The 10,756-nt window shown below is 47.8% G+C and overlaps 1 protein-coding gene and 1 pseudogene across 1 annotated transcript; both read left to right on the top strand.

Annotated features, from left to right (window-relative positions):
- The first annotated feature begins 5,023 nt into the window (after nt 1-5,023).
- Nucleotides 5,024-8,770, top strand: LOC136535758 (probable LRR receptor-like serine/threonine-protein kinase At1g12460). Its single transcript, XM_066528149.1, is given in 3 exon segments — nt 5,024-5,490; nt 5,492-6,504; nt 6,597-8,770. Coding segments are annotated over 3 exon segments (2,694 nt in total). The 5' UTR covers nt 5,024-5,307; the 3' UTR covers nt 8,095-8,770.
- LOC136535759 (uncharacterized) lies at nt 8,599-9,938 on the top strand (annotated as a pseudogene).
- The last annotated feature ends 818 nt before the right edge of the window (nt 9,939-10,756 follow it).

The raw sequence follows: 10,756 nt of genomic DNA, 5'->3' as shown, positions 1-10,756 counted from the left end.
CATGGGGTCGGAGTCAGAGGTAGTGCTTTGCTAGGCCTTCTGGTCAGAGAGACCGTCTAGAGGTGGCTGGAGGTCAAAGTGAGCGCTCTGGTCGGAGAGGTGGGCCAGAGTCAACAAGCGAACGTTGTTCCTCCTCGGCCTAACCTTCCAGTCGGTGACTGGACCACCCTTCTACCCTATTGTTTTAGACACTTGGGCCGACCCATGAGTTGTGTGCTATCTGCTTGAGCCGAGCCTTTGCGGGGAAGTCGGTCCATGAGGGACCTCGGGTTTATGAACCCAACACCAGGTTTGAGGAAGTGTTGCCCCTAGATCAGCAAGGGAGCCCAACCTAGAAAATACAACCATATTATAATTATAATTGGATCAGAAAAATATCATGGAGCAATAAATTTGTTTTGATTTCACTATGCTCATTTTCTGTAGGCACATGATAGATCAAAGAACTAATTGCTATAAATTTTGTCATTGTCTTCCTTTCAGACAACATATGCACATTGTCTAATCAGTTAATTTATTTGCATAATTTTAAATAGAAAGCACTTTCGCAGAACCTAAAATAGGGACGACTGAGAAGAAGAGGGCTGTGAACATACCAATGATCAAGGAACATGATCAATCTTCTTCTGAAATCATCAAATTCTCCATCGAAAACTGGCATCAACAAATTCTGTCATGGAGAGGCCTAGGTTGGCAGTTGTCACCTGAAAAAAATCTAACCACGTGTCTTTAAAATGTAACCATATGGCAGAAAAATCTAACTACATGTCACCTGAGACCCTGAAGACAAAAGAAAGGTGAACTAAGACCAACAAGAATTGACAAGGTAAAACTTATGTGGCAAGTATGTAGCCTATGAAGTTCTTCTTTTCAAAGTATTAGCTCCTATATTTAAAGGTCAGTTCTGAAACAAATATGTGGCCACCTATATCTGAAATGAGCATAGACATGAATAGTTCGGCTAACTTTAGAGCCCAAATCATAAGTAGCTGTATTTTGTTGTAGGCAACAAGAGCTGACCTTATTAGAAACCGACGAACAAACTTGATGGTTGAGTTACAATTCCTATCTAGAAGCAGTACTGCAATAAATTTGGGAAAAGGTGTAGCGCACAACTAAATGGACGAAGGCATTGCTAAGCTGCATAAATATCAGGAAAAAATAAACACAGGATCAATATAAAAGGTCTGCATTTTTTTCCAACGAAGACAAGGAAGACAAGATTCTTAGAGGCCTCAGTAATCTGTCAATCAAATCATCATTTGGTCATCAACTTGGAGCTTCTAGGCATGTTGACAAATGGGTTACTCGAAGAAATTGCATAATTAAGTAACAGGTCATGCCCAGTGCCTCACAAGCGAATGAACATCAGATCATATCCTTGAGCAAAAGATATGGAATTTTTATCACATGCCTGAAGAAGGGGAAAATGGCAAACGACAAATGTGTTTAGAGGGAAAAAATTGTTAGAAAACATTAGAATGACAAGCAAACGTGAGTCACATTTAATCACATCCAGTGGCAACTAAAAATGCACAAGTTCATCACAAACAAAGGCCATGGCAAAGAAAAAAGCACAATACAAAGATGTTTTGACTATGCAGGTGGAACATGGATATGTCAGCTATCATCACAGCCACAGAAGACTGCAAGGCAAAGGCCCCTAGATCATAGGCAAAGAAGATCACAAAGGAAACCTTTAACAGTTTTAGAGGCATAAGAAATATATGCATATATGTACAAAGCTTGATCAAGGAACCTCATACTGAAAACAAGGACAAACTTTGCAGGCATTTCATTGAATTAGTAAAATTCAGATACAGATGTTCATGTCACATAATTGCACCTAGTTGTACAAACAAAAGTTTTAGGTTGTGTCATAGTAAAAATTTGCTAAGCTAAAAAAAAAGTTTGATCATGGTGTATAGATAGAGTTTTAGAGTTTTAGTTCATTTCACTATCAAAAGATAGATTTGGATATCTGAAATTAAAGGACAAAACTTAACCATATTAAGTCCTACATTCCTGTACCTGGAACTGAACCATATTAAGTCTTGCATTCCTCTACCTGGAACTGAACGTAAGTCTTGCAAACCAACATATTTTTTTAAAGGTTTGTAAAATTTCTCTTGTTGCAATGAAGAAGATAAGATTTTTTTTGAATGAAGACAAGATTTTTATAGGCCTCAGAAACATACCAATCATCATCTGTTCATCAACTTAGAGTTTCAAGGCATGCAGACAACTGGGTTACCTAGAAATTGCACAATATAAGTAGCAGGTCATGCCTAGTACCTCACAAGCGAATGAACATCAGTTCATATCCTTGAGCAACGGATATGGAATTTTCATCACAGGCTGAAGGAAAAAATTAATGGCAAATGGCAAATCCTTGAGCAACGGGTATGGAGCTGCAGGCATTATAGGCCAAACCCTAGAATAGGAATCCAAATCAACATCGGGACAAATTAGAGAGACAAAAGCAAAATCATAAAACAAGAGGAAACAGGAGCACCTGAGACCGCTCCGTGCCAACCGCGGCACCATTGAGGCCCACCTGCACACCATGCGCGACCAACATAGGGGCACAGTCGGTGTGCCACCGCACGGGGAGAGAGGGAGGTAGTGAAGCAAGCGCAAAGAACCCAACGAAGCACCTGTCGCCCAAAGAAGAACAGAGGCAGCACGACGAGGGCCCAGTAGGCCCGTCGCCCTTGGAGGACTAGCGGGAGACCCCCCGCCATACAGAACCGAAGCGAAGGCTCCAATGCAGTCTACACCGGTCGGAGGTGAAGCACGAAGCACAGGGCGCACTGATGCGACGGACCTAGGGTTTTGGGAACCCGAGGAACAAGGAGGAGGGAGGAAAGGGAAGATCCATGGTTGCAGCAATGGGGTCAACCACGTCCGGATCCACCGCGGGGGAGTCAATGCCGGTGGATGCGAAGGGTAGAGCAGACCTGGCCGGCGACGGCGCAATGCGGAGGCAGAGGCGGAGCGCAAGGAAGGGAAGGCGGAGCGACAGATGGCAGAGGCGAGTCAGAGAGAAAGGGAAAGAATCTAGAGACGGGAAGCGGAAGCCCCAAATTTATTAGGTGACGCTGACTCCGGAGAGAAGCCAGTGGAGAGCGATTTTGTTGACACAAAGCCGCAGGAGCCACTCCACGCGAAATCCGCTCCAGGAAACGACAGCCACACGATCAGAGATCTGACGTCCAGGAGGATTTCGGCCGACGTGGACCCTGCTCCACCACCTGGAAGCAGCCGGCTTATTTAGGGGAGAATAGCTGAGCCAACCCATAAAAACATTGAAGGCCCAAGTCAGGTCATCCTCTCTTTTTATTTTGTTTTGATTTGAAAAGGTCATCCTCTCTTTTAGCAGTGGCAGGCGGGCAGCTCACATGGCCACCTCAGCCTTCCATTAGTCTCTAGTCTCTACTATTATATTCATGATATTCTACAATAAGCATGTCAAAGTTGTCTAAATACTTCCATATTTTTGTTGTGATAATTTTTGTATGTTGTCACATGCATCCTATTTTGTTTCTCTATGCATGCGAGACTATAATAAAATAAAATAAACAAACAATTAAAAAAGAATATATATCGATATAAGTAAATAATGTTTCACTTCTATCACAGTGAGTTATACTATGAGCACATCAAATTTATTCCACTAGCATCAAAATTGCATTATCAAGAGAAAACTACTGTATCATCAGGAGTTTCGAACACTGAACTACACACACAAAAAAGATATATTTAGAACAATTGGACCAACTAAAGCTCTTTATTTTTGGGAAAAAGGTAAAACCAAACAAAGAGCAATTCGAAAGCTGAAAAATATTGAATAACCGAACAGCCAAGACAAGCGATATTTGATTAACCAAGGTTAAAAAACAAATAAATTTTGGAAATAGAACATAAAAAAAGAAAGGGAAAAAATCTTGGCCAAGGTAATTTTCTTAGATCATTATACAGTAGATCATGTGCAATAGCGGTTTGTATCCACGCGCTTCTTCTCATTTTCAGGCACTTTTCTTTGGCACTTATAATTAAGGACCTTTACTGTCAAGGCGTCAAACTTTGACAGAGAGACCTCTGCATTTGATCTTATTTTATCTTTGCTCGCGGAACCTCGGTCACAATTCACAAAGATATGACAATGACGCGACACCATTTGGCACCCGCAAGCACGTCTATGAACTCTTAACGAATCATTGCCATAAAAAAGGCACACCAACTGCAAGACGCATTGCTAAAAAGGAGCACAACAGGCGTGCTACAGTGCTCCAAATCGCCTATTTGACTTGGCCAAAAGAACAATTTGTTGGTGGCGGGGTTGAGCCTGCAGGACAACAGTTGGTTTCTCAATTCTCATCAACCGCAGTCAGTCCTCCGGTCGTACGCCGTACTCCCGTCGCACACCCACCGCTAACCGGCGTGCATCAGTACAGGTACGGTGCCCAGGACGATACGGGACGCTGCACGACTGCACGCACGTGGCGTGAGTGACGTAGTCGTATTCATGGGCGACACGCGCCTCCGTAGTTTGTACGAGCAGGCACGGCCTTGAATGGAGTCCATTCTGGCCCGTAGGCGCACGTAACGGGCACCTCGCCGTGCCGGATCCCGGCTGCCACAGCCAAGTGCCAATGCCATGACCCAACCGCAGAAACAGCGTCCCGGGCGGCGGACGGCGGCCTTGGGAGGAGGCAAACTGGCAAAACTCGTCGTCCCGCCCACGCGGCCGCGCCCATACAGCCACCCCCCAATGGGCTCGGCCTCGGCGCCGCCCACCAGCGCCCCACCAAACTGTGCCGCTCGCTCCCGCCCTGATCTGAACGGAAATGCTCCGATCACGCCGGGCCGGGCCGGGCGGCCGGCGGATCCCCAACCCGGAAAGCCACGCACTCCCCTTTTCTGTGCCATCATTCCATCTACTGCCCCGCTGACCGGACCTCCCAAAAGCCAAGCGTTTCGCCTAGAATTCACGTGTAGATGCGGTAGCGGCTAGCCGGCTAGCGAGGCGGCCGCTCGCTTGGATTGGACGCTTGGCGTGGTGCCGTGGTGTGGTACTGGTACCGGACGCCCGCGGCCGCACCAAAACGCACGCCACCCAACGCCACCTACTCACTACTCCTTTTACTCGGCGCCGTGGTTGCCAGTTAACGGCTGCTTAAACTACTACTCCGCCGCCGCCTACTAGTAGCGGCAGCGGCCAGCGGCAGCCGAGCTGGTCGTGCTAATGCCGCTGCTGCTGCTGCGGCTGCGTGCGGTGGCACAGCGCGGCCTGCCCCTGTCGCGATGACGCGCCGCTCCCGGGCCACGCCCGCCCCTACGGCGGCGGTTCTTCTGGCCCCGCTTCTTCTTCTGCTGCTGCTGCATTGCCAGTGCCACTGCGCCGGCGCGGCGACGGACGCGGAGCGGCAGGCGCTGCTGGACTTCAAGGCGGCGGTGACGGCGGACCCGGGGGGCGTGCTGGAGACAGTGGACGCCCACGGGGGACCCCTGCGACTTCGCCGGGGTGACCTGCGATTCGGGCGCCGTGACGCGGCTGCGCATCCACGGCGCGGGGCTAGCGGGCACGCTCACGCCCTCCCTCGCGCGCCTCCCGGCGCTCGAGTCCGTCTCGCTCTTCGGCAACGCCCTCACGGGCGGCGTCCCCTCCAGCTTCCGCGCGCTCGCGCCCACGCTCCGCAAGTTCAACCTCAGCCGGAACGCGCTCGACGGCGAGATCCCGCCGTTCCTCGGCGCCTTCCCGTGGCTCCGCCTGCTCGACCTCTCCTACAACCGCTTCGCCGGCGGGATCCCCGCCGCGCTCTTCGACACCTGCCTCCGCCTCCGCTACATCTCGCTCGCGCACAACGACCTCACGGGCCCCGTCCCGCCCGGCATTGCCAACTGCTCGCGCCTCGCCGGCTTCGACTTCTCCTACAACCGCCTCTCCGGCGAGTTCCCCGACCGGGTCTGCGCGCCGCCGGAGATGAACTACATCTCCGTCCGGAGCAACGCGCTCTCCGGGGACATAGCCGGCAAGCTCACCTCCTGCGGCAGCATTGACCTCTTCGACGTCGGCAGCAACAACTTCTCCGGAGCCGCGCCCTTTGCGCTTCTTGGCTCGGTAAACATCACCTACTTCAATGTCTCCTCCAACGCCTTTGACGGCGAAATCCCCAGCATTGCAACCTGCGGCACCAAATTCTCATACTTGGATGCGTCCGGCAACCGGCTCACGGGGCCAGTGCCGGAGAGCGTGGTGAATTGCCGCGACCTGAGGGTTTTGGATTTGGGGGCGAATGCTCTTACTGGAGCTGTACCGCCTGTGATTGGGACACTGCGGTCGCTCTCCGTTCTCCGGCTCGCGGGCAATCCTCACATTTCTGGCTCGATTCCAGCTGAGCTTGGTGGGATTGAGATGCTTGTCACACTCGACCTCGCGGGCCTTGCTCTCACAGGAGAGATTCCAGGATCCCTCAGCCAGTGCCGATTCTTGCTTGAACTGTAAGTGTTTGTTCAGTACTCGCACTGCTGCAATTCGCTTCTGGTAACAATGTTTCCATGTACTGACTAGTAGCGAAATTAAATCAACACAGGAACCTGTCCGGCAACAAACTGCAAGGAGTTATCCCAGGCACACTCAACAACTTAACCTACCTCAAGATGCTTGATCTCCACAGGAACCAGCTTGATGGCGGCATTCCGGTCACACTTGGGCAGCTCACAAACCTTGTTCTTCTAGACCTCTCGGAGAATCAACTGACTGGGCCAATCCCTCCAGAGCTTGGGAACCTCCCTAACCTGACACATTTCAACGTGTCCTTCAATAACCTATCTGGCATGATCCCTTCTGAGCCAGTCTTGCAGAAATTTGATTACACTGCATACATGGGTAACCAGTTACTATGTGGCTCTCCATTGCCCAATAACTGTGGGACTGGGACGAAGCACCGCAAACGATTGGGTGTGCCTGTCATAATCGCCATTGTTGCTGCAGCCCTCATACTTATTGGAATATGCATTGTTTGTGCGTTAAACATCAAGGCTTATACACGTAAGAGTACAGAAGAGGACAGTAAGGAAGAGGAAGAGGTTCTTGTGTCTGAGAGCACCCCCCCAATTGCATCTCCAGTCTCAAATGCCATCATTGGAAAATTGGTGCTTTTCAGCAAGAGCTTGCCTTCAAGGTACGAAGATTGGGAAACTGGAACTAAGGCGTTACTTGATAAAGACTGTCTCATTGGTGGTGGATCAATTGGTACAGTGTACAAGGCTACTTTTGAAAATGGCCTATCCATTGCTGTGAAGAAACTGGAGACACTAGGGAGGGTGAGAGGCCAAGATGAGTTTGAGCATGAGATGAGCCAGCTTGGTAACCTCAGCCACCCCAATCTGGTTGCTTTTCAGGGTTACTACTGGTCATCCTCGATGCAGTTGCTTCTCTTGGAATTTATGGCCAATGGGAGCTTGTACGACCACCTCCACGGTATCCGTCCTCTTGCTTTCTCTGAGAGCAGCAGCAGAGGTACTGGAGGTGAACTGTTTTGGGAGCGGAGGTTCAACATTGCACTTGGAGCGGCCCGTGCCCTTGCTTACCTCCACCATGATTGCCGGCCACAGATCCTGCATCTCAACATCAAGTCCTCTAACATTATGTTAGATGGGAAATATGAAGCTAAGCTATCTGATTATGGATTGGCGAAGCTGTTGCCAATACTAGGAAGCATTGAATTGAGTAGAATTCACACTGCAATTGGGTACATTGCACCAGAGCTGGCATCTCCGACTTTGAGATATAGCGACAAGAGTGATGTATTTAGCTTTGGGGTGGTTTTGCTTGAGATCGTGACAGGGCGGAAACCTGTGGACAGCCCTGGGGTGGCTACAGCTGTGGTTCTCCGTGATTATGTAAGAGAGATATTGGAGGATGGAACCGCATCGGACTGCTTTGATCGAAGCCTGAGGAGATTTGTTGAAGCTGAATTGGTTCAAGTTCTCAAATTGGGTCTGGTATGCACTTCCAATACACCATCAAGCCGACCTAGCATGGCAGAAGTGGTACAGTTCTTGGAGTCCGTTAGAATTAGCTCTTGATCTTCTGCTGTCACAACATAGTAAGTAGCAGAATAGGATGTTAACAGGAAAAGTGTTTTCTGATTTTTCTACAGATGAAGGTCACATTCTTTTTTTTATTCTTTACTGTGGCACAGCTTCATTTGTAAATTGTATTTAGATTTATTGCTGAATAAGTGATTGTTTTGGTCAAATTACCAAATCCATGTCTGTGATTTTATCCTTTTGGTTTTCGGTCTATGTAAGGCTCTTTCTAAGTTGAACCTATGTAAAAAAAAACTGCAAATGCAAGAGCAGTTGCTGAGATCTGAAGACCATTTTTCTTCATGGTCTGAGCTTAAAGAGGAGTTGGTACTGTCTAATTGTATTGCAGGCATAGCAAAGGAACAGTTGAACAAGAGCAGTGTGATGCAGGAGCAGCTCATCTAACCCACAAGTTCTCTCCTATATATATCAGCAGTGCAGGCAAGATGCAGCAACACAGCACAAATTTCATCTCCAAATTCCAAACCAAATATCTAAAAAATGGATGGGGAGCTTGAGCTGCCCGAATCCAACCCTCGGAACGCGTCAAGCAGCAGATTTCAGTCCCATTTCTCTGGGAGGTGAAGCCCGGTGCACCGAAGAGGGACTGGGTCATCTCCAAGCCAGTGCCAGTAGCGTTCGCATGCCCATCCCTGACCCCGACAAAGCTTGTTGTGAGCGTGCCATTCCAGTGGGAAGAAAAGCCTGGGAAGCCTCTGCAGGAAGCATCTCCCTTCCATGTGCTCCCCCCGGATCATGGTGGCTTTTCAGCATCTTCCCGCTCACTGAACCCATTTGTGGTCGAGAGCGAGGAGGAATACTCTCTTGGTTTTGAGCTGGAAGCATTTGGTTTTCCAGACAGCAGCGATACCTCTGGTGCTGCAGCATGGGCAGATGGCTCCTCCGGCCGTCGTGATGGCTGGTTCTCGTTTTCAGAGTCAGAAGACTACAGCCACTCCAGTGGTGATACTTCAGCACAGGACCAGGAGTTTCAGTTTCAGTTTCCCCGGGCGCCTTCAGAGAAGAGCTGGGAGGTGGCCAATGACGAGGACCAGCTGAACAAGAGCAATCCATGGAGCCCTCCGAGGAGCGCGGCGACGACACTGGAGGAGCTTATGGTGCTCAGCCGGAGACTGAGGTGCGGACAAGCTCTGGCGGTTGACGTCGGGAAGAAGAGCCTCTCCTCCGTGGTAATTCTCTACTACCATTCACGTTCATATTTCTTTACGTCTGCATCAGTAAATCTGAAACAACCTTGCCCTTCATTTAATAGTCAGAGACAAGCTTGAGAATCCGTAAAGTTAGTTAGCATCAATTAGTTAACAATACAAAAAGTATCACATCACTACAGCATATTCAGACAAATTCATATCATATCGTTGTGGGAATGGGGCCCATTACATCTGCTGCACTGCCGTTGAGGCAACAGGCAAGCCACGGATGCATCTTCTCATTGGCGAGGACGTTGTTTTTATTATTGTATTATTGTCAGTGTGTGATGCAGACACCACAACTGCTTTCGCTAATGACAGTGCTTTGTCCCTGCTCTTGCTTTGTCTGATGTTTCAAGAGCTCATGAAGAAGCTCTTCATCGTGTGTTCTTAGCTGCACATGGCCAAACGGTACAGAATGCATGTGAGACCATAATGGAGGAAGCATGGCAAAGTGGGGTGGTGTTCGCAAGTAGAAAGCCTAGCTGTCGGGTGACTGGTGTTCTACTGTCTTCTCGTGAAAATCTCTCTCTCTTTTTTGAAATTAAACGGTGTGCAAGAGACACACTGCATTTTTCTTTGTACAACAGATTTGAAAGAAATGATCCATTGTTGGTCCATCTTATCATTCATTCATGTGGCCTGTTCGCTGCTGATAAGTTATGGCTGAAAGTATTGTTGGTTGATTTGTTGTGAGAGAAAAATATAAGCCAAGCGAACAGGGCGTATGTATTAGAGTTCATGTGAAACTAGTAAACTTTTGTTACACCATCTCAAAGACCATGTATTAGAGTTCATGTGAAACTAGTGAACTTTTGTTACACCATCTCGAAGACCATGCATAAAAGGCGGCTCTAATCTCTCGAGATGGAGATACATAAAAACAATGGGACCGTTTGGTGAAATAAAAAAAAAGGAACTGTTTGGTGAAATACAAAAAAAAAAGCAATAACGCTATGCTTAAAAGGTAGAGCTAATTTGGAAGAAATGGAACTGTTTAGTGACATGCCAAAAGAATTCCAAAAATAGTTTGGTGAAATGAAAAGGTAGAGCTAATTCAGAAGAAATGGAACTGTTTAGTGACATGCCAAAAGAAATCCCAAAAATAGTTTGGTGAAATGAAAAATATGGAACTGTTTAGTGACATGCCAAAAAAAAAACCAAAGATAGTTTGGTGAAATGGAAAGGTAGAGCTAATTCAGAAGAAATGGAACTGTTTAGTGTCATGCCAATAGAAAATTCAAAAATAGTTTGGTGAAATGAAAAATATGGAACTGTTTAGTGACATGCCAAAAATATTCCAAAAACAGTTTGGTGTATGTTGTCAAAAGAAAAAGTCAGTTTGGTGTAATGAAAATCAAATCACTAGAAGGAGGGCTCGAACCTCCAACCTTATGATTAATTAAGGGGCCATACAATCTAACCAACAGAGCTATTCTAGCTTATAC

Source organism: Miscanthus floridulus, chromosome 2, assembly GCF_019320115.1.
Source record: "Miscanthus floridulus cultivar M001 chromosome 2, ASM1932011v1, whole genome shotgun sequence".
NCBI lineage: Eukaryota > Viridiplantae > Streptophyta > Magnoliopsida > Poales > Poaceae > Miscanthus > Miscanthus floridulus.
The sequence above is the reverse complement of the archived record's forward strand: the minus strand, read 5'-3'. Positions and strand labels throughout refer to the sequence as shown.